General features: G+C 33.6%; 3 protein-coding genes across 3 annotated transcripts in view; 1 reads left to right on the forward strand and 2 right to left on the reverse strand.

Annotated features, from left to right (window-relative positions):
* LOC140054557 (amine sulfotransferase-like) overlaps positions 1–20349 on the reverse strand; it is a 78351-nt gene extending 58002 nt beyond the window's left edge. Inside the window, exon 1 of the mRNA XM_072099596.1 lies at positions 20232–20349. The gene's annotated coding sequence lies outside the window, so the exon portion shown is untranslated. The remainder of the gene's footprint in view (positions 1–20231) is intronic.
* LOC140055509 (uncharacterized) lies at positions 7413–9036 on the forward strand. The gene is made up of 3 exons (XM_072100851.1): positions 7413–7509; positions 8076–8201; positions 8555–9036. Exons 1-3 carry the CDS (start codon positions 7413–7415, stop codon positions 9034–9036), a joined length of 705 nt encoding a protein of 234 aa, XP_071956952.1.
* A 718-nt stretch (positions 20350–21067) lies between the features above and the next one.
* LOC140054640 (sulfotransferase 1E1-like) lies at positions 21068–24978 on the reverse strand. The gene is made up of 6 exons (XM_072099709.1): positions 24691–24978; positions 23637–23848; positions 22797–22923; positions 22394–22488; positions 21818–22004; positions 21068–21487 (listed from the first exon to the last, which is right to left on the reverse strand). Exons 1-6 carry the CDS (start codon positions 24875–24877, stop codon positions 21366–21368), a joined length of 930 nt encoding a protein of 309 aa, XP_071955810.1. The 5' UTR covers positions 24878–24978; the 3' UTR covers positions 21068–21365.
* Positions 24979–25415: the final 437 nt, after the last annotated feature.

The raw sequence follows: 25415 nt of genomic DNA on the forward strand, positions 1-25415 counted from the left end.
ATAAAGGAAAATCGAATAGATATTAGTAAAACTGTATTCAGAATAAAAAAAAAAGCTATCCTACGATACCAAACAGTAAAGTATTTGAAAAAATTAAAATGTTGACCTTTGACCTTTTTGGTCACGTGACTTGTTTTATTGTTAAATAACTATGTAACTATGCATTTTTTGATATGGATGTAATGGGATAAAATGATCAGTATTATATTCCATTTCCGATGATACCATGGATGACAAAGTTCAGTGTGGAATGTCGGCCATTTTGAAATACAAAATGGCGGCGGAAGGAGTGGTCGAAAAAATGGCACCTAACTTTTTTGAATTCAGCAACTCAAGAATAACAAAGTTAGCCAATAAAATCTATTGTGGCACTAATATCGAGCTGGAGCTAGTTTTCCTTACATATGTGACTGTACTATATACATGCTAAAATGTTTATTATTTCTAAGGGTAATGATAACAAGGATGGCAAAGTTGAAAATTACATATAGAACATTTTCAACGGTGATACTGGTGGTAAGGTTATAATTGTAAATCGTTGTATAGCGTTCACGATTGAACTAAACTTCTAGATATACTGTTCTCAACAGAACCATCTGCGTGGATTACTTAAAACCACGTCTGCGTGGATTACTTAAAACCACGAAGCATTTTTTATGTACTAAAAGCAGACAAGGAAATATTATTTCTAGTCCGGTGGCAGAAGGGGGGATATCACCACCCGAAAGGGGACAAATTGCCATCCAACTTTTCTAGACCAGAATTTTCCGTAGATTACGAATATGGAAGGTAATCGATCAGGATAGGAAGCGTTTTCGAGATATAAGCGGTCAAAGTTCAAAATTGACCAATATAAAAACATGCTATATCTCTGGAAATTCTGGACGTAGTGAGATAATTTTGGTGTCAAATTGTTCCCAATGTATATGTTTATATTAGCTCTAACAGAACTTTCTTTGAAAAATTGACCGGAAACCCCATTGTTAGCAATTTTGACCTTTGACCTCTTTTTGGTATATCTAAGTAACGGCAGGTCGGAGAGAATTAAAAATAGGAGCAAATTGTTCCCAAGATATACATTTATATTCAGTATAACAGATGATATTGCTTGAAAATAACCGGAAGTGTGGTTATTAACCTTTGACATAATTGAATAAGGTTATAAAAACATAAATTAATAACTATTTGTCGTAAGGAGCCAGTTTTGGTGTCAAATTGTTTACAATATATATGTTTATACTTGCCATAATGCAACATTTTTTTCAAAAAGTGACTCAAACACCTATTTTTCTGTAATGTTAACCTTTGACCTGTTTTTCTCATCTAAATAACGACATGGCATAGAGATTTCTAACGGCAAATTGTTTATAATAGATATTTTTATTAAATCTAATAGATTATACTGTTTGAAAAATACAAGTGTGATTATTGCCTTGAAATCCTGTACATAAGAGCCTATCAGGGCGGATTTAATTCAAAGAGGTGTGGAAGGGGAATAATACTATTACTATACAGTACAATGTCTTTCTTTTGAGCAATTTCAATCAGGTATCCATGTATCTCCAATAAACGCAATGTACGGCTCATAGAGAATTCAGAAGTTACCCTTGGTTCATTTTGGCAAATCCATATGGGTTCCTTTTAAAAGGATTGAGGGTGCACAGACAGGCTTTTCCCATGGCTTAATATTGGAACCTACAGTTTTAGTTACCCGATATATTTCTAACACAGTAACTTATGTAGCCAAATGCATTGATCCGATACAGGAGCCAAATGTAGAACTGAACCTACAGTAGAGAACCACAGAAGGGTCTAAATAGATGACCTGCTGTTGTTTCATTTTAGGCAAAATCCAAATCGGTTCCTTAAGGATCGAGAGTGCACAGGCAGCTTTATTCCATGTGCCTGTCTATATAAACACACATTGTCACCCCTTATATTTCCATTATGAGGCTTAATGTCCATGGATGACCGGCCCTTGGGTTAATTTGGGCAAATCCATAAGTGTTCCTTAAGGATCGAGAGTGCAAGGCAGCTTTATTCCATGGGCCCCGCCTGTCTATTATGAACCCACAGTGTCACCCCTTATATGTCCATTATGGGGCTTAATGTCCATCCATGGAGGACCGGCTTTTGGGGGTTAATTTGGGTAAATCCATAAGTATTCCTTAAGGATCGAGAGTGCACAGGCAGCTTTATTCCATGTGCCTGTCTATATAAACCCACAGTGTCACCCATTATATTTCCATTATGGGGCTTAATGTCCATCCATGGAGGACCGGCCCTTGGGTTAATTTGGGCAAATCCATAAGTGTTCCTTAAGGATCGGGAGTGCACAGGCAGCTTTATTTCATGGTTCTGCCTGTCTATATAAACCCACAGTGTCACCCATTATATTTCCATTATGGGGCTTAATGTCCATGGAGGACCGGCCCTTGGTTTAATTTGGGCAAATCCATACATTTTTCTTAAGGATCGAGAGTGCACAGGCAGCTTAATTCATGGGCCGCGCCTGTCTATATGAACTCACAGTGTCACCCCTTATATTTCCATTATGGGGCTTAATGTCCATCCATGGAGAACGACCGGCCCTTGGGTTCATTTGGGCAAATCCATAAATGTTATTTAAAGATTGAGGGTGCACATTTAGTTTTATTCCATAGTTCATCTATGAACTATTTACCCCATACTAATTTCTAATACAGGGCCTTATGTAGCACACCACATAGAGATCCCAAAAGGGTCCTTAGAGGGTTGTGGATTGAGTTTGGCCACCTGGATCTGCCTATGCCCTATCCTGTACGAATTGGTATTCTCTGGTTCTGATGAATAGTAGTTTATTTTCCAAAAACGAATATTGTAGCCTTAATAAATGCAACTGTATAGTGGCAAATCATTGAAGGTCAGCGCAACATTTTAACATCATAACATTTTAATCGTCATAATATTAATTTTATTATTTATTTTACAGTATTATATTAATACATTAAAAATAATGCGCACTAGAAAAAATATAAAAATACCATAACTTCACTGATCAAATAACGTGATTTCATTTATGAACATCGATCTCATAGTTTGACTAACTTTGCATTATTTAGTATATCATTTATTCACATGTTGACCTTTGACCCATGTCAACTTGTGTAATGATAAATGTGCTCTTTTGATTGTGTATGATTGATAGATGTCTTAAGAGAATTATAAAACATAACATTTTGTCTTAAATGTTAGTTTTTATTTGGTTTTAAATGCAAGTTGTGTGATTGGTCAATATTGACATTTGACCTTTAATTGCAAAGTATTTGTTTTATAAGGCGACTGAATAACACCATACAATACCTATAACCATACAAATGTATTAAAAGACCAAATTGAACTTTAATAAATTGATTATAATACATATGTATATAATACATTGTTATAATTGGTCAATTTTGAACTTTGACCCCTTATCTCTTCCTATTCGCTTCCTATCCTGATCGAAGTCTGATTTGATTAAATACAGTACTATTATAATGAAATAACATAACTTTACTAATCAAATAATTTGATTACTTGTAAAACCATCAGTATCATAGTTTGGACAACTTTGCGGCATTTATTTGTTAACTAATACGCGTATTAAAATGTTGACTTTTGACCTTATGTCAACTGATGAAATTGACCTTATGTCAACTGATGAAATGATGTATTCGCTTTTTACATTGCGTATGATTGATTAACAGGATGAGAAAACATCCAATTTTTATTAAATATTAGTTTTTATTTGGTTTTATAGGTACGTTCTATGATTGGTCAATATTGACATTTGACCCTTAATCACAAAGGATTTTTTTTCCATAAGGTGATTGAATAGACACTTATAATCATAAAAATGTAATAAAAGACCAAATTGTGCTTCAATAAATTTGTTATAATACATATACATAATACATTGTTGTAATTGGTCAATTTTGAACTTTGACCCCTTATATCTCAAAAACGCTTCCTATCCTGATCGATTACTGGTCGAGAGAGTGGTCTACTCTATGATAGATGATAATGACATCTTTCGTGTACATATTATAACAATTAGTAATATTATTGGTAATTACGTTTCCCTATCCTCTATTCCATACTTTTAATGTTGAATATTTTCCTCACTACTCCTAAAATGAATACGTATCATAGAGGCGTGCAAAGGTTTAACTTTCCTCAAACAATACATTTTATCCATACAGAACGTTTTAGTAATATAGTACAATTATCATTTTCCTTTTGCTTTTTTATGCATTATACACGAAACGTGTCTAATGATTAATTGAAGTAAAGACTACATAAGCCTTTGTTCAAACAAGTGATATGATACGATAAAAGCGTGCGTTACATAACGTACAAATGATACGATTCATATAACTTAGAATAAGGTGTATGAATATATCTCAACCGAATCTCGTCATACACCCACTATGCAATATAAACGACATAGCCTATCTTCAAAATACATTATTATAATAATAATAATAGTTCATTCTTATATAGCGTATATAAGCAAACTCTCAATGCCCTGAACATTATTACCCCAGTTATTTTTTTGGATCAAACACGTATGGAAACATACTTCCATAATGCAGGTAGTAATCAGCACAAAGTTGTGTCTTGATATAACCGGGTACCCATTTATACACCTGGGTGGAGAGAGGCAAACATAAGTAAATTATCTTGCCTACGGATACAAGAAATGCGGCGAGAGTTGGATTCGAACCTCGGTCTCACGATCCAACACACTGCGCCACACGCCTTCCCGATTTTCGGCAAGCCAGGTGTGACTGATTTAACTGTTCATATTAAGCATACGATGTCGCTTTGTTTATAGCCACCCAAAGAACGGTTTCAAGAAATGCTAGAGTTGTGTATACATATTCAACTCATAATTTGTATACCTTAAAATCTAGAAAAGAATATTTTGTACACAAAAATGGCTTCTAATCCATTCAATGTTGTAACTCTTTCAGTGTTTATTGCTCTGCCAACACTGTAACAATTACGCCCTCTTTATCGTCACACAAATAATGTTCTACTCACAACTTGTGAGAGGGAGTATGCTTATGCTACAATACCTCACTAACGTAATACTTTTAATTTTAGCAAGTAATACTTTTTAATCCCCTAACCAAATGACCCATGAGACACGCAATCAAAATGAAAACTAACACTATTTGATATTTTAGTGAAAATAATAAAAGGATTGAAGAATGTTTAGTCTATAGAAAAAAAAACAGGCGTAAGAAAAGGCGTCACAAACTAGACAGCAGTTTGGACTAACAAAGCAGACAAACTATAAATGACGTACACATTTGTTTAAAAAATAGTCAATTTGCACACTAACAATTGTGTATCATACTAAGTCTATGGTCAATGGTGTATTTATCTTTTAATTGTGGCACGCGAATTTTATCACTAAAATCACGTATCCGTGTCGATGCATATTATAGTGAGCCCATATTATCAGCATTACCGATTGCCTATTTGACCGGTTGTATTTGATAATATATGTCCAAGGGCATCTGTTATATACTTTATAGCAATTACAAACATAACAAAATCAAACATTGTGATGATATTGAAAATGTAAATTGTCAAAACATCACGTTAACATACACAAACTAATCAGAAACACATGACGCCATGTATGTACGATACAAATTTTCCGGAAAAAATCAATACCACATTTTTTGAAGATATTAAAATATTCTAACTGATTTTAAAAAAAATAAGATGTTGGACCAAGTTGGTTAGCTCTAAATGAGCTTACTCTCCTAACAAATTATCTTAAGTTTAAATATTTTAATCAATTTTAATTTTCATATTCTTGAAATAAGCATATAAAAACACGTCGACAAACACGCTAAACAGACAGAACGTGATGTACCATCCTTCAGTGTTTTAGAAATCCGTGTATAGTATACAAAAAACACCATTAGTTAGAACTACATATGGATTTGTAAACAGAAAAATCCGAAATACAGACTATAAATAACGGGATGTGTAACGATTTATTTCAAATTTGAAGAAGGCACATCAATGGTAACCAAGATGAAGATCGTCAACTACGTCGCAATGTTTTCCTGTCTAATTTTTCTGAATCATGCCACAAAGGTAAGACACACTCAATTTTATAGAAAGAGTAGGCCTACCCAGCTAACCCTAATCCTAAATTAACCTAGAGGGAAGTTATCTAGAAGATAGTTGGTGTAAATCTAGTAAAAGCACTTGCGCATTTATAAAAAAACTAATTTTTGAATGGTGTTTTTAAGGAATAAATCTCAAAGCGATAACGCAAGGTAATATTAAAGACATTTGTTTGTTTAAAATGTTGTTTTTTTTGTTTCAATATGAATTTGTTATGCCAAATAATAGTTATACACTTTGACCAAAAATTTGATCGAAAAAACAATATTATTACCTTACAAAAATTCAAATTGACTGGAAGTCAGCAATGTTTTGGTTGAAGTAACCGTTTATTTTGTCTTGTTATAAGTCAAAACATGGGGTTTTTAAAGTTTTAATTTTATACGGAAGTGAAGTGACTATATTAAAAGTGTGAAGTGGCCTATTCAAAAACATTTTTAGTCGCGTGCAACCTTACAGCTCACTACGTCGGCCAATTGGTCGTTCGGTCAGTTGGTCTGTCGGTCGGCTGGTCGGTAAAAACTAACTTGAGCACGCGACTGCAGCCATGTATATGTAAATTAATCTTACTTTTTCAGGTTTTGGGGGACAACATACATTTAACAAACTGAAACTAATGTGACTATGCATGTGAAATGGATATTGTGTGTCATCAACTGAAACTGATTAGCCTTAATACAATTTAATTAATTAACAAGAAGATTACAATTAATCACTTGATATTTGCTGAATTGTTTAGCTTTATATTATAACACATTTAATCAAATGAGAATGTCTTGAAGCTAAAGGTTGTGTTTTGTGAAGTTTTCTACTTTAATCGCGTTTTCTCGAAGCACGGTTTTCATCAAACACTACGCGGAGCGATTAGCCACTTTGTGGTGTCGTCACCATAGCGATATCTAACAGCACTTAATTTTCCATACGCGAAAGTTTTTGTCAATTCTTTTTAATACTATAGAGGAATGTTTAAGTTCCTAGATGCTTATCGGGTAAAAAAAAGCCAACAATATCGGCATGTGTTTAAGGCCTACAGGTAGTTCTGGTTCGAATAAGGACTATAAACCGTAGGTGAAGTGTACAGTTGGCCGGTCTGCACTTTAAAGCACTTTGAGCAGGCGGTTTACCTCGGTGAACTGGTTGACAAAAATACTCTGTGTCAGGAGGATTACCTACAGACATACATAAAACATACATAAAATACAAAAAAAAAAGGTTCAAACCGCATGGACCTTCTAAAAATGTTCATTATTTTAAAGGATGATGATGATGACGATGCAGCCGACAATGTTGTAAATTACATATGGAACATACTCGGCGGTGGCGGTGATGATGTTGGTAAGATTTCAATGTATTTCATGTTGGACAATGTATGTAAGTATTCTAAAATAGTATTATCTTAAACAGTAGGTCTATCACCTAAAAAATAATTTAACATTTCACGAATACCAGTATAGTTTAAAACTATAGCGTAATATTTAAAGTTATGTAGTTTAACTGAATATGGAATAAAATAAAGTATTTATTTAAGATTTATAATGATAAATAATATCATTTACAGCAAAATCATTAAATTGTTGAAATGAAATTCATTTTTATACGTCTCCCACTATTAACTAGGCCAACAGCCATAAGTCGCGTGCTAAAACGCATAGTGATACCGGACCGACAGACAGACCGACAGACAGACCGACAGACAGACCGACAGACAGACCGACCGACCGACCGACATAGTCAACTATAGAGTCGCGTCCACGCGACTAAAAACGGATCTGCGCCGCTGCGACCATGATCGACTGCTTCCTTTAGCCTATTTAGTATTATTGCCATTTTATAATCTAATAAGCCTAATAATAATAATAATATATCATTTCTGAAATTTACAATGTTACTTACTGGTACAGGGACCCATCCAGCCAACAACTGCGATGGAGAGTTTATGACCTGTGAAACAAGAAATGCTAGCGTTGTGTATACACACTGGGGTAGGAGTGACTGCACCCCACACACGTCAGACGTCGTCTATACTGGTGGGTAATTGCATGTAAATTATTATAAAAATCATGATTCCTAAAAGGAAGTACAATCAATTTAAAACTATCTCGACGTTTCGGTTATTCTATTACAACATAGTTTGGAGTAAAGCTGGTAAAGTATAGGCGAATATATCGGACAGCATAACATGATTTGTAAATTAAAGATAAAAACAACAGACCGAAGTAAATAAATAATTAAAAAAAAACACCAAAGAATACATTAGGACAGTCGTGTGTTATAGAAATACATAATGAATGTTTCTTTGAATGTCAGGACTATTTTTAATTTAGCTTAGCAGTCATAAATTTACAAGCAATCTTTCTATTATTCAATATTATTTTTATAGGATATATTGCAGGTGGAGAGTATTTGCATAGTGGTGGTGGTACAAACCCTTTGTGTTTACCAGAGACACCTGAATATAACAACGGTTTGGTATCGAGTGGCTCTCTTCGATCACTGATATACGGTTCAGAGATTCAAGCTTATGATTATCTTCCCTGGAATGACATACACCAGCACGATCCACTATGCGCTGTGTGTCTTGCACAAGGTCGATCAACAAGTCTGATGATTCCAGCTAAACGTACGTGCCCACAAGGATGGACCAAGGAGTACGAAGGTTTACTGATGGGTAGTAGACATGATCACCCAGGAGGACATGAATACCTTTGTGTCGATTTAGATCCTGAAGTTAAACCTGGCTCTTCACCAAACAAAAATGGTTTCTTGCTCTATCCCGTTGTGGGTGTTTGTGGGGCTTCGTTCGCAGCCTGCCCACCCTACGTTGATAATGCTGAGTTACCGTGCGTTGTTTGTACATGGTAAATACATTAACGGTGCATCTAAAACGGCCTTTCTTCGGCTCAACTTGTAATATATTCGACTTGCAAGTACTGAATGATCATTAAACCTTAATTCCCTTGGACCCTTATTGTAGACCTTTCACGAGAACCATAAATGGTTATTTTATTAGGAAGTTTTTATCCTAAAGAACACGGGAATAATTTAAACAGGCAGTTATTTTTTTTTTTAAGAAACTAATTCCTTAGCATACCAGGCCAGAGTACCCTGTTTATGTCTTCAAACAAATGCCTAGTGCGCCCTCTTTATGGATTCGAAGCCATATCAAAACTATACTATTTTTCAAAGATGCAATATTGCGCCCTCTTTATCGTCACACAAAAATTGTTCAATTTTGTGAAAATGTTGCGAGGGCGTTTATCAACGGAACACAATCAAAGCATTAGTATTTTTTCATGATCAAAGCAATAATTAGTATTTAATTTTAAAAATAAACTTTTTTAATAACAAATATATTTGTTCATAAGCACCAATTTAAAAACTCATGAGGTAGGCAATAAAAAAATCTAACCTATTCACTCTTGTGTAAAAACAATAGAGGGATTGTGCAGTATTCGATTTGCACAGAACATTTTGTATAAGGAAAAACAAGCTTATTGTAACTACTTAACTACTACCCAAAATGTAAAATTTGTGTCCGAGCGCATCATCTAATTTCCACTACCACTACTTTTTGTTTTGATTTCAGAGTCCGTAAGCAGCAAAATATAGTTTTATTACTCCATACTTCACATCTTAATTCGATAATTTACCAATTAATTTTTTATAATTAAAATGTTTTAATCTGTCGATTGATTGACAGATTTAAACGAATATGTCCCTCTTATGTCACTTTCTGAGGCGCAACCTAGATTAATATTCACACAGCAAGTTCCCTATCCTGTATGCATTCGTTTTGTAGCTTACAGTATTACGACGTAAAGGAATACTTCGTGTATATCAAAATCAATGGCCGTAAATAGTTCCGAATTGTATTCGTGACAATTTGTTTGTTTGTTTGTTTGATAATTGTTCAAGGGCCGGGAAGAGTGTGCTTTTATTATACTTAATCATGCCATGCGAATTATTATTAAGGCAGACAAACCGTGCGGGGCACGGGTTACTGCTAGACCACAATTTAATTACAAAAGTAGCAAGTACGTAACAATCTCCCACACAAAACAAACTGAAAAAATATCAAAACCAGTGAAATAAAAATAAAATGTAAATGAATAAACTTAACAATTCGTGTTTCCGCAGCAATGTGTTTCATTTGATTTTTGTCCACCTGTTTTTATTTTCATATTAATACACGAAAACACCCAAAATAATATAGTTTTCCATTTTCGTTAGTGTTTGCGCGCATCATCTAATTCACACAGCACAATTTTTCTTTAGCGTCTTTTATTTTCGTAAAGCCTGAACAGTCAAAAGTAAAGTTCCATATCCAGTCTTTCATTTTTCGCCTATATATTTCAAAGTGAAGGGATATTGTATAACAAAATCAATGGCCGTAAATTCAGTAGTTCCGAATTTTATTCGTGATACAATTTGTTTTTATTTTAATAATTCATCAAAGTACTTTTATCTGAGTGCGATTTCATATAACCACATATTGAGGCAGAAAAAGACCATGCTGAGCACGGGCTACTGCTAGAATTTTTAATTTTAGCAAGTACTGTAACCTATTTTAACCAAACGACTCAGGAGACACGCAATCAAAATGAAAACTAAAACTATTGAAAAATGTTTCGACTATAGAAAAAAACAGGCGTAAGAAAAGTCGTCACAAACTATACAGCAGTTTGGACTAACAAAGCAGTCAAACTAAAAATGACGTCAGCTTGTGAGAATCTGTACACATCTTGTTTTAAAAAAAATATTGAATGTGTACACTAAGAATTGTGTATCATACTAAGTCTATGGTCAAAGGTGTATTTATCTTGTAATTGTGGCACACGGATTTTATCACTAAAATCACGTAAGTCATAGCTATCCGTGTCGATGCATATTATAGTGAGCCCATATTATCTGCATTACTGAGTGCCTATTTGACCGATTGTCTTTGATAATATCTCTAAAGACATATGTTATATACTTTATAACAATTACAAACATAACAAAATCATAACATTGTGATGATATTGAAAATGTAAATTGTCAAAACATCACGTTACATACAAAGACTAATCAAAAACACATGACGTCACGTATGTACGATACCAATTTTCCGGAAACAACCCATCAATATCACACGTTTTAGAGATAATAAAATATTCTAACTGATTTTTTTTTTTTTAAAGGGAAAAAATAAGATGTTGGACCAAGTTACTTAGCTCTGGATGAGCTTACTTTCTAACAAATTATCTTATGTTTAATTATTTTTATTAATTATAATTTTCATATTCTTGAAATAAGCATGTAAAAACACGTCGACAAACACGCTAAACAGACAGAACGTGATGTACCATCCTTCAGTGTTTTAAAAATCAGTATACACAAAACACCATTAGTTAACTACATATGGATTTGTAAACAGAAAAATCCGATATATACAGACTATAAATAGCGTGGATGTGTAAGGATTTATTTCAAATTTAAAGAAGGCACATCAATGGTAACCAAGATGAAGATCGTCAACTACGTCGCAATGTTTTCCTGTCTAATTTTTCTGAATCATGCCGCAAAGGTAAGACATACTCAATTTTATAGAAAGAGTAGGCCTACCCAGCTAACCCTAATCCTAAATTAACCTAGAGGGAAGTTATCTAGAAGATAGTTGGTATAAATCTAGTAAAAGCACTTGCCCCTTTATAAAAAAAAATTTTAAACGGTGTTTTTAATGAATAAATCTCAAAGTGATAACGCAAGGTAATATTAAAGACATACTGGGGATTTGTTTAAATGTTGTTTTTTTGTTTCAATATGAATTTTTTATGCCAAATAATAGTTATACACTTTGACCAAAAATTTGATCGAAAAAAAAAACAATATTATTACCTTAAACAAATTCAAATTGACTGGAAGTCAACAAGGTTTCGGTGTTTTTAATGAATAAATCTCAAAGCGATAACGCAAGGTAAAATACATATTGTCCACATGATAAAAGGGGATTTGTTTAAATGTTGTTTTTTTGTTTCAATATGAATTTTTTATGCCAAATAATAGTTATACACTTTGACCAAAAATGTGATCGAAAAAAAACAATATTATTACCTTAAAAATATTCAAATTGACTGGAAATCAACAAGGTTTTGGTTGAAGTAACCGTTTATTTTGTCTTTTTATAAGTCAAAACATGGGGTTTTTAAAGTTTTAATTTTATACGGAAGTGAAATGACTATATTAAAGTGTGAAGTGGCCTATTCAAAAACATTTTTAGTCGCGTGCAACCTTACAGCTCACTACGTCGGCCAATTGGTCGTTCGGTCGGCTGGTCGATAAAAACTAACTTGAGCACGCGACTGCAGCCATGTATATGTAAATTAATCTTACTTTTTCAGGTTTTGGGGGACAACATACATTTAACAAAGTGAAACTAATGTGACTATGCATGTGAAATGGATATTGTGTGTCATCAACTGAAGCTGATTAGCCTTAATACAATTTAATTAATTAACAAGAAGATTACAATTAATCACTTGATATTTGCTGAATTGTTTAGCTTTACATTATAACACATTTAATCAAATGAGAATGTCTTGAAGCTAAAGGTTGTGTTTTGTGAAGTTTTCTACTTTAATCGCGTTTTCTCGAAGCCCGGTTTTCATCAAACACTACGCGGAGCGATTAGCCACTTTGTGGTGTCGTCACCATAGCGATATCTAACAGCACTTAATGTTCAATACGCGAAAGTTTTTTTCAATTCTTTTTAATACCATAGAGGAATGTTTAAGTTCCTAGATGCTTATCGGGTCAAAAAAGCCAACAATATCGGCATGTGTTTAAGGCCTACAGGTAGTTCTGGTTCGAATAAGGACTATAAACCGTAGGTGAAGTGTACAGTTTGCCGGTCTGCACTTTAAAGCACTTTGAGCAGGCGGTTTACCTCGGTGAACTGGTTGACAAAAATACTCTGTGTCAGGAGGATTACCTACAGACATACATAAAACATACATAAAATACAAAAAAAAAGGTTCAAACCGCATGGACCTTCTAAAAATGTTCATTATTTTAAAGGGTGATGATGATGACGATACAGCCGACAATGTTGTAAATTACATATGGAACATACTCGGCGGTGGCGGTGATGATGTTGGTAAGATTTCAATGTATTTCATGTTGGACATTGTATGTAAGTATTCTAAAATAGTATTATCTTAAACAGTAGGTCTATCACCTAAAAAATAATTTGACATTTCAAGAATACCAATATAGTTATAGCGTAATATTTAAAGTTATGTAGTTTAACTGAATATGGAATAAAATAAAGTATTTATTTAAGATTTATAATGATAAATAATATCATTTACAGCAAAATCATTAAATTGTTGAAATGAAATTCATTTTTATACGTCTCCCACTATTAACAAGGCCAACAGCCATAAGTCGCGTGCTAAAACGCATAGTGATACCGGACCGACAGACAGACCGACAGACCGACCGACCGACATAGTCAACTATAGAGTCGCGTCCACGTGACTAAAAACGGATCTGCGCCGCTGCGACCATGATCGACTGCTTCCTTTAGCCTATTTAGTATTATTGCCATTTTATAATCTAATAAGCCTAATAATAATAATAATAATATATCATTTCTGAAATTTACAATGTTACTTACTGGTACAGGGACCCATCCAGCCAACAACTGCGAAGGAGAGTTTATGACCTGTGAAACAAGAAATGCTAGCGTTGTGTATACACACTGGGGTAGGAGTGACTGCACCCCACACACGTCAGACGTCGTCTATACTGGTGGGTAATTGCATGTAAATTATTATAAAAATCATGATTCCTAAAAGGAAGTACAATCAATTTAAAACTATCTCGACGTTTCGGTAATTCTATTACAACATAGTTTGGAGTAAAGCTGGTAAAGTATAGGCGAATATATCGGACAGCATAACATGATTTGTAAATTAAAGATAAAAACAACAGACTTAATGCAAAATGACCGAAGTAAATAAATAATAAAAAAAACACCAAAGAACACATTAGGACAGTCGTGTGTTATAGAAATACATAATGAATGTTTCTTTGAATGTCAAGACTATTTTTAATTTAGCTTAGCAGTCATAAAGTTACAAGCAATCTTTCTATTGTTCAATATTGTTTTATAGGATATATTGGTGGTGGAGACCGTTCGCATAGTGGTGGTGGTACAAACCCTTTATGTTTACCAGAGACACCTGAATATAACAACGGTTTGGTATCGAGTGGCTCTCTTCGATCACTGATATACGGTTCAGAGATTCAAACAAATGATTATCTTCCCTGGAATGACTTATATCAGCACGATCCACTATGCGCTGTGTGTCTTGCACAAGGTCGATCATCAAGTCTGATGATTCCCGCTAAACGTACGTGCCCACAAGGATGGACCAAGGAGTACGAAGGTTTATTGATGGGTAGTAATCATGATCAGCGAGGAGGACATGAATACCTTTGTGTCGATTTAGATCCTGAAGTTAGACCTGGCTCTTCACCAGACAAAAATGGTTTCTTGCTCTATCCCGCCGTGGGTGTTTGTGGGTCTTCGTTAGCCTGCCCACCCTACATTGATAATGCTGAGTTACCATGCGTTGTTTGTACATGGTAAATCATTAACGGTGCACCTAAAACGGCATTAATTAATCAAGTAATTATATTTCACTTGTAATTACCAAGTGATCATTCAACCTTTATTCCTTTGGACCCTTATTGTAGACTTCTTACGAGAACAATAAATGGTCATTTAAACAGGCAGTCATGTGTTAAATTTGTTTGTTTTTATAAACTAATTCCTTAGCATATACCAGGCTAGAGTATCCTGTTTATGTCTTGTTAGTTAAAATATTTTTTTCTAAGTTTTGAAAAAAAAAAGCTTTTTTGCTATAACAAAACTCAAATTTCAAACAAATGCGTAGTGCGCCCTCTTTATGGATTCGAAGCCATATCAAAACTCTATTTTTAAAAGCTGCAATATTTGCGCCCTCTTTATCGTCACACAAAAATTGTTCAATTTTGTGAAAATGTTGTGAGGGCGTTTATCAACTGAACACAATCAGAGCATTAGTAATGTTGTAAAGATCAAAGCAATAATTAGTTTTTCATTTTAACAAGTAATATTTTTATATAGTTGTTCATAAGCACCAATTCAAAAACTCATGAGGTAGGCAATCAAAAAATCTAACCTTTTAGCTCTCGTGTAAAAAAGAATAGAGGGATTGTGCAGTATTCGATTTGCACGGAAACTTTGTATATGAAAAACAGGCTTAAACACCCTTTCCCTACAATTTGTGATGTTTTGTAAAAATAATTACTTTAAAACATTAAACCAGGTCATTCCTTGTCTTAAATGTACGTTTTATGGTAAATTATGATTTAAAAAAGAGAAACAATGCACTACCTAAGTAGCTCGCGGTAAATGTCTTCTCATTGGCCGACTTTAGACCTAGCCTAGCTAGGCTTAGTATTGTGGGTCTAGCTGGTAAACATCGGTAACGTAAGAACATCGTACGCGAGCTGTAGGCCTAGCCTGACGTTGTTTAGTTACTGAATTAATTATCTTTCTGTTTTTTACAGACTCCATTGAAACAAATTGCGGAACTTTAGTATTTTCGCTGAAAATTTAGGAGTCTTCTAGTTGTCCGCGCGCAATGCATGTTGGGATTTATAGCGGGCCGCTAAAATTATTAGAATCGTCTTATTAAATATTGTTCACATTTTTAACCATTTAAAGACAAAAGACGTTATCTCAATAGGATAAATACTATATTATATTATTTATTTTTACATTAATATAGTCTGTGACCTTAAATTAGATCTACAAAACGTCACACACTACAACGTGAGCTGTACTGGTTCTCAAATGAGAATCAGTACACATCTGGCTGTCTCAACAAACAATTCTTTAATGTGCAAACTGAAAAATATGTACACTACTAATTCTATGGTTTATGTATTTATACAGTAAATTGATTGTAGTATGCAAATGTCAACCCTAACACTACGTAAGTCACAGAAATTCGTGTCTTTGAATATAATAATGATGAAGTCCAGCTGCTAACTGATTGTCTATTGTACTGGAATTTCTGTGAAAATGTTTTTGGAAGATATGCAATGATCACACACATACTAATCCAAAACAACACAAATTTCCAATTCTAAATTTTAGCAATTTTGTTTTATATATTATTTTATAAAGTGTAATTATACTTAACGTTACAGTTAAAGTATTTTGATAGAAATGTATTTAGATGTAGGCCATAACGTGTTATATTTCTTTCGTCAACACTATCATAGTGTCCTGATTATATTGTTCATAACGTGTGTTATAGCAGCTCTGGACTAGCCTACGTTCTAACAATTTATCATATTCATATTATTCTATTCCATCTTTTTGGGAATTGTTTGTTTCATATCCTTGAAATATTACCGCGTAAATCATGTCAAACCATCCGTTCATAATTATCATGTTTTCTTCAGTGTTTTTAAAATCAATGTACAGTATCCACAAAACACCATTAATTGAAATCAATAACGGATACAAGTATTTGTTAAAGAAAAACATCATTTCTACATCAGTATATAACTTGGACGCGTTATGATTTAAAGTATATAAAATCTAAAGAAGCCGCATCAATTTTAACTGCCATGAAGATCGTCAACTATATCACAGTTGTTGCTTCCAGTCTAATTGTCCTGAATCAAGCAAAGGTAAGATACAATTAGGCCTACCTTCTATGAAAACCTACCTCATTAATCCTAACGTGATCTAGATGATCAAGTAAGTACTTGTATGTCTATTAAAATAATTATTAGTTTAAACTTAAAAGTTATAAAACAAATTACCTTTATAAAAAAAGAGTTACTAGATTTCTAAGTGATCAAAAGGGTAAAATAGACATATTCAAGAATACAAAATAATATCCAATTAGGACCACTGAGGTTTTCTGTATCGTCAATTATAGATATGTTTAGTAGTATTTTTATATAATATTTAATTGTTTTGTATTGTCTTACTTATCTTGTTAATGTTTTGCAGAGGAACCCTATGAAAGCAGCATTCCAACTTAAGAGATATTCTCTGCTATGTAATATTTTGGTGTTTTTTTTTTGGTGGTTTTGAGATTTTTTGAGTTCATCTTGTGTTAATGTTTTTTCTATGACATAGCAATAAAAATTACAAACAAACAGGGACACCACAAAATGACTACCAATTGCCTTTGAATGGATTTTTCACACAGGTGAATCTATGTTACTGCAGACACTGTAGAATGGATTGAATGCTTTGCGAAGTAACACTGTTAAGCCTTGATATACCATTTTATTAATTAAAATTGTTAAAATTATCATCTTTTAATTTCTAAAATTAAATTAGAATCTCTTTTACCAAACATGGTTTTTATCAAACACTACGCGGTTGGTGTCACTAGGTATCGTCCACTATTGATATCCTTAACGTATGGTGTAGCTATCGATATAATTTCAATTTTTGATGATCTTTCTCTATGAATTGTCATTATTTTAAAGGGTGATGACGACGAAGGAGCGAACAATGTTGTGAATTACATATGGAACATACTGGGTGGTGCTGGTGGTGGTGATGGTAATTGTTTTGTTGGTCTTTTGATTTGATCTTTTGATTTGATCTTTTGATTTGATCTTTTCATTTATACATAAACTACATAGAATATCTATATACATTTTTCATTAATGTGTTTTTATCCGTTTTCTTATACTCATAATTATATTATATATATTGTTCTTATGTTATATTTCAATAACTATGTTATAGTTTATACATATGTTTATAGAAGTTCCTTTTTTGACACTTCTTCTGAAGATGGTAAGATTTTGATGTATTTGAAGGTTGGAAATAATGTAATTCAACATTCTAAAATATCATAGATCTCAAAAAGTTAGCCTGCCACCTAAAAATCACTTTATAGCATACCGGTAAATGTAGGTGTATGTAGGCTGAAGTTATTAAACGTTAACAGAATGTGGAATTTTATCTAATTCAAAAACAGTTATCTCCGTTAAAATGATGTTATAATCAAACTAACAGGCCTACACCTAGTAAAACTAATGATTTTATAACCAAAAATGTTTACATTTATATCATATCGAGTATGAATATTAAGGAGTTTTTATACAATGTTGGTAGGTCAATCAATGTAGAAACTACCTACAGTATACTGTACTACCAATTGTTACATAATATTATTGCCATTTTCTAACTTATAATAACAATATTTTACCTAATAATAATAGCACATTTTTGGAATGTACAAAGTGAGTTTGTTTACAGAAAACCTGCCTTACAACGACTGCAAAGAAGAGTTTATAACATGTGAAACAAGAAATGCTAGCGTTGTGTATACACACTGGGGTAGGAGTGACTGCACTCCAGACACGTCAGACGTCGTCTATACTGGTGAGTACACTCTACCACGTATATGAAAATAAAACTTTCATGTAAAAAGGGTTTGTACAGACTGTAGGTGTAGCTTACGAGAGGTACGGTCGTTGAGACTACCAAAAAATTGTCGCAGGGTTGGGGGGGGGGGGGGGGGGCGGTAGAAATTTATACACACATTTATTAATAGGTTATTTTAGAAAGAAACGCAGAAGGTTTAAGATAGTATTTCTATTGTGATTTTTACGTTTTATATTTAGGATATATGGCTGGTGGAGAATATTCACATCCTGGGGGTGGTACAAACCCATTGTGTTTACCAGAGTCGCCTGAATATAACGACGAATTGATAAGTAACGGCTATCGTCGGTCTTTGATATATACGGTGCTGAGTTTCATTTTGTCGATTACGCTCCGTGGGCTGATTTACATGACAAAGATCCATTATGCGCTGTGTGTCTTGCAAAAGGCCGATCAACAAGTCTGATGATTCCAGCTAAACGTACGTGCCCACAGGGATGGACCAAGGAGTACGAAGGTTTTTACTGATGGGTAGTAAACACGACCATGCAGGAGGACATGAATATATTTGTGTCGATTTAAATCCTGAAGTTAGGCCAGGTTCTTCACAAAATCAGAATGGCTTGTTGCTCTATCCTGCCACAGGTGTTTGTGGGACTTCGTCAGCATGTCCACCCTACGTTAATGGTGCCTTACCGTGTGTTGTATGTACATGGTAAATGCCTTAACGCCAGATTTCTTACATTTACTCTTTTATCATGTTGTAATGTCGACACATTTCAATTTATTAGACCATTTTGACTATCTTCTTAAGAATACCTAAATAATTTGTTTTTAATCGTTCGTTTTAAAACTAATTTTAGTTTCATATAGACCTATATATAGTATCTGGTTAATTGTTTTTATATTTATTATCATATTTCAGGGTTTTTAGCTGTGAAAAACAACTCCATGGCTTTGTAACGTATTGCAATGATGCATACAACTATTTTGTCGATACAAATTTTAAAAAAAAATATGCATGTTGTTCCCTTATGCATTATTGCCGAACACTTCAATAATTACGCCCTCTTAATCGTCACACACTATGAAAATTGTTATCGATGTTTACTGTTGTTTACATATGCTACAAAACATCTTCAAAACAATAATCATTGTTATAAATAATTTAAAATGTATTGTAGAAATAAATCTTATAACAACCAACTTTAAATTAGTTCATTTTTTTTTTGGCAATATATAGATAATAACAAAAGATGTTTTTTAAAATATAGGACCTAAACCCATACTAAACCATTGCCCAAAATTATTTTTATCTACGCGAATGATGCCTTCCCGTTGGCCGCTTGACGAATGCATGAATAAAACGCATTGTGTTCTATTAACCATGGAGCTATAAATAGCTCCATGATTTAACTATAAACATAAGTACGTATGTGATATCAAACATACTGCAGGGCTTGACTATTTTTTCTATACGTAATTTACGTCAAAGCTATTTTGCACTACCTTGTGGCTACCGTTCGAGAGATAGGCCTACCTATATTACTGAGAATGTGATGGCTTATTATTGGGAGTGTGTAAACAAATCACTTACCGTGCTCATTCTCAGCTCTTTGATTGTATTGACCTTTTTTCCGTCGGTAATCTGACAATTTCTTCTAGTAATCTGTATATATATTTCTATATTCTCCACCGTCAAATCCGTTGCATTACTTAGCAATTGTGAATGTCCCTTTTCGGCTTAGACGACAGTCATTTTAAAATCAAATACGTTAAGGTTGCAACAAAACAAATATCTAGATAACATCGGTAAAATTATTCACTGAACTGTATATGTTCCCCTTCTTATATAATGCTTGCGAACATGTAGTTATGATGAATCTAAACCAGAGATCTCATAACATTCAGATTATAACACGATGAATTAAAGAGGAGTGGTATTTTTTGGATGCAGTAATATAATATGTGGTTCTAAGTAAGAAATGATAAGCTTCGTGGACGTTTCAACCATATAAAAAGCCCGCCTTTAAAACGGCTTATGATCCCAGTTGTACGCGACCACTTGAATAGAAAATGGAGCAGGCCTCAGGTATGTTGTTGACACTCGACTCATGCATATTATGACACAAAGGTGTTTTATGTCAGATGTAATGTCAGGTCATGCATGACTTCACAAAAGATCCATATCATGCACGGTGTCAATGGAATTATTATAAATGCTATATTACATTATAAATATCAACTAATTACATTGACTTGACGCAAGTATCTAGTTATTGTTTCTTTTTCAATTTAAGAATAATAAGCCGAATCGTCTTCAAGAACATATGGTAAAATGACACCCAAGCCTAGCTTACCACCGATTTTGTGTTATAATGTTTATACTGTATACTGTAAGGATATACAATTCTTGAAATAAAATTAAGTGCATTGTTTTCTTTTTTATTTCATCATCTGCAATGGCGGCAGACAACACAAGATAATAAATAAAAATGTTGCATCATGCATCACAAAGCAATTGACAACAGGTTGACTAAGATGAACTATAATTAGTGTAATACATAATAAATATTCTATATAATTAATTTTTCTTATTTATAAATAAGAAGTTAATATATATTTAAGCTATTATACAAATAAATATCATTGGATCATATTTCTCTGTGTTATTTTGAATTGTCTTGCAAGTTTTTAATATACAGTATTTCGATTGCATGTTGTCCGGCGTCTATTTAATTTCATATTTAATACGTGACTTCATGCTGGATCCTTTCATTTGTTCGTCATAATATTTCTCGAAAATTTCGTTTTGTTCAACAGTAAATAAGTTTTTCCAATCACCAACTTTTCCTATAAAATAATTGTATAATGAATAATTAAAAACCTACATCGTTTTTACTTGAAGATTCCAACAGTATTATTATTATAAAGTCTTCTCTGTACAGACAAGTTTTCTGTGCGGGACAATATTCAGCCTAGACTTGCCCCAAGTCTGAGTGTATTTATTGTCTGTTTTATGTTCGTCCATCAAGTCGACGTTTCAGGTAGTATACGTATGAAAGGCCATATATTCTAAAATATTTATAAGTGAAAACTCCATCTGGAACCCAGAATATTCAGCCTACCACTTGCCTATCTATTTTCTATGTGCCCTACATGAGGAAAACTATTTCACATTACCTTTTCTTAGAATCTTGAATGGCAACTTCTTTCTCAGTGGTTCTGGAATAGAGCCGGTTGGTAGTAGACCGTCAAACTTTTTGTTCATTCTAGAGAAAGACGCAAGTTCTACGAGCTTATCAAGGTTTTCTCCAGAAGCTGGATGACCTAAGAAATCGGCAACTTCTTCAATAACTGCCCTTATATCCTGCAAGATGAAATACACGTGAAATAAAGACATTTTTCACATAGTAATTCACAACAGCATGCATAGTATACAAATAATGAATGATAAGGAGTTGAATGGGAAGAATATTTCATGAGATGAAAGTAAGATTGGTTTCAGACACAGGTTGAATTTTGTGGTTTAGTGTAGCGGCAATAGGTGGTGTATATTTACAACCACAGCCGGCTTGAGCTATTTTTGTTCTCGGGAAATGAGATTTGTTTGTGTTCGTACGAAAAGGTTAGAAGTCCTTTAGAACCGATTCAGTATCGCCATTAGATATCACTTGTTCAGATGTGTATAGCTTTGTTTGTACATTAGACATTAATCAAAAATGTCTAAAATACAGTCACTATCAATTAAAACAATACCTCTTTCATGTCTTCAAATGTTGTCAAGAAGAAGTTCTTGTCGTTGCGATGTTTCCAATAATTCAAGTTGTAGTCGCACCACGATCGTCCTGGCACTGGAAAATAAATATAAATATAATAATACAATCATATTAACCAATAGTGCTCAAAGTTTAGAAATAAAGGAAGGAAGGAAGGAAGGAAGGAAGGAAAGGGAAATAGGAATAGAACAGATGTAGATGGGCTTGTAAAGCTTTGTCTACACTATCAAACTGTATGTGTCAAAAAAATGTGATGTGCCCATATATGGACATGATGATGTCATATCACTACCATATTTAAGCATAGCACTACCATATATATAGGCACATCAAACTTTTTTGACACATTAAGTTTGATAGTGTAGACAAGGCTTAATACTTACTGTCGTCTGACATAAATGACTGTAGAAAGTTTTCCCACGTATCCCATTCTTCACTGTAGCGGAAAGGTTGAGCAAAGTGATAATATGATACTGCGGAATCTTTTGGATTTCTCATAACAAACACAACCTAAAAATACAATATTGATGATGATGTAGTGTCGGTATAAATGTCGATTAATTAATTAATAAACCAAGGCCCAAGGCAAAATATGCTATTATTATATGCTGTATTAAACCAAAAATCACAGTAGGCTTACCCAACGAAATGTCCCCTATTTGTATGGGCTGTAGTGTTTTAACATTTTATGTTAATCCTGGTGGTATAGGTTTCACGGGAAAGCACACCCTTAACATAGAACCTGAAAAGTGTCCTAACCGAAGCGTAGTAGGATTGGGGAATTCAAAGTGTGTGGTGGTAAAATTCTAAGCACAGCCTACCAGCTTTGGACGTAGAGCACCACAAATTATTTAAGCGCCACTTTCAAACAGGCCTAAAAACATCGGGCCGGTCACTGGAGTATTATGATTATAACTTTTGTTGTTGTAGGCTTTATTTTTTGCTGTTAACGAGTTATTTAAGAGAGACCCCAACTCTTGGTAAACGGTAGGGGGGGGGGGGGGATAGACTACATAATCATACACTAATGTGTCGTTTTACCCTAAATCAATGACAGGTTAAGTAGGCCTAGATCAAAATGTCACTGCGCCAGACTAATTAAATAATCCATATACATTTTACGTTGAGAAGGTTTTGTAAAACAGCTCACGGCTCGATCACTATAGTAGGCCTATCCTTTCCAGATATTCACAATGGTTAAAATATAATAAATAAGAAACTACCTTTGCTTTGCCTTCGAACACTTTCTTTGGGAGCATCTGTTCGTGAATATGGGTGACAATAACACGTGGATTATCACGTGACATTTTAGCCATGTCTGCGACAGTGTTGAAGTATTCTAATGGTTTTGGGTGTATCATAAACGTCTTCTCAGCCTTTTCATAGTCTGCATCGGCTAAAACACTTTTTACAATTTCAGTCATCCAATGAGTTCCTATGGTAAACAAACAAAATGTTTAAATACTATGTGGGATGTAAAGATCTGTAATTATACTTATGCGTGATCGACTCTGTGTTCATCCTTCGCGCGTTCATGTGAACACATGATCGACGGGTTCGAAGATGTATGTAAGCCTATATTTGACTGACAATATTTGTGCTTCTTTAGAAAGGCACTTTATTTTTGCCATTGGGAGCTTAATTATCAAAATTTTCAGCCGATATAATATATTCATTCTATTACGATTTACATTATCTCCAAAACAAATATTAAAGTTACAGATGCGGGTTGATATCTACAAACAATTGTCGATTCTTACTACAGTATATAAACTATAGCAAAGAAATAAAAAATGCGGGCTAGAAATACTATTAAAAAAAACCAAAATTGATTTATGTGACACTACCAAGGACCTAATAGCTTACAGTATTTGTACAAACTGTACGGCATAATAATCCATAAAGAAAATAAATGTGTGCCACTTCCCCATTGTTATCATGTTCAACAGCTCTCAACAAAATTACCAATAATGTCAGAAACTGCCACATTCTGATCTCAACAGTAATAAAAAGAAAATTAAAAAAATATTCTTTTATTAAAAAAAAAACATTATTTATTAACATCATTTTGTCCCTCTCAGATAGTGGTTAACAATTCAATACAAAGGAACTTTGTTTTCTTTTTTAAAGAATGATCAGCAATTGTTTACGTGATCTAAACTGTGAATTTGACAGTACGGACGTTTTCCAAATAACAAACAATAAAAACATTTGAATGTATAAATTCGCCTACTGATCACGAAATCATTTAGAAAAATAATAATACAACTTATTTACCTGCTTTTGAATATGTGACTACAAATACGTCGTTGTCCCTCACTTCAAACGCTCTCACATCGTCGTGCATAGCATCTCGAACCATCGGAGGATACCTCTCACCTTCAATCGTAACAAACCCTGCAAAATCCCCTTGTTTCGGCAAAAAATCGGCATTCACCGTACGCATATTATTCTTACTAGTCATTTTAAAATATTTTACGATGCACCTTGGTTCTAATCAATCAAAATTAACGTTTGATCCGACTCCGTTAGATACTACTCATCGAATACACAGGTTTATTCCAAACCACTTGTTTATAAATGTAATGCCTACCATCAATAGTTATTGAAAACTATTTTTTATAGTATGTTTAAATATTTATTAGTATGAAGCTAATGGCTGCGCATGTCTGAATTATTCATATTATTTGGACCATTGTTTAACTTAATTCAAATATATGTAGCCTATTATATAAATATTAATAATAACAACAGCAGCCATTGTTCAATGCATGGTTGGTAGGACTACTAATAACTTAATTTATTGAACCTACCAGTATTATAGTGGAAATTGAATTAATTTAAACACAATTAAAATAAAGATTTCTTTACCCCATAACTAAAAAATAAAAGTAGTATCTTATAAACGAACTGTATTCTTTTTTTTTCTATATAATTCGTTTTTGTTCAGCATAACCAAAACTAATGACTGGGAGTATATAATGACCAGCAGGACATACCAA

This window comes from Antedon mediterranea, chromosome 7, assembly GCF_964355755.1.
Source record: "Antedon mediterranea chromosome 7, ecAntMedi1.1, whole genome shotgun sequence".
In the NCBI taxonomy this organism is placed as follows: domain Eukaryota; kingdom Metazoa; phylum Echinodermata; class Crinoidea; order Comatulida; family Antedonidae; genus Antedon; species Antedon mediterranea.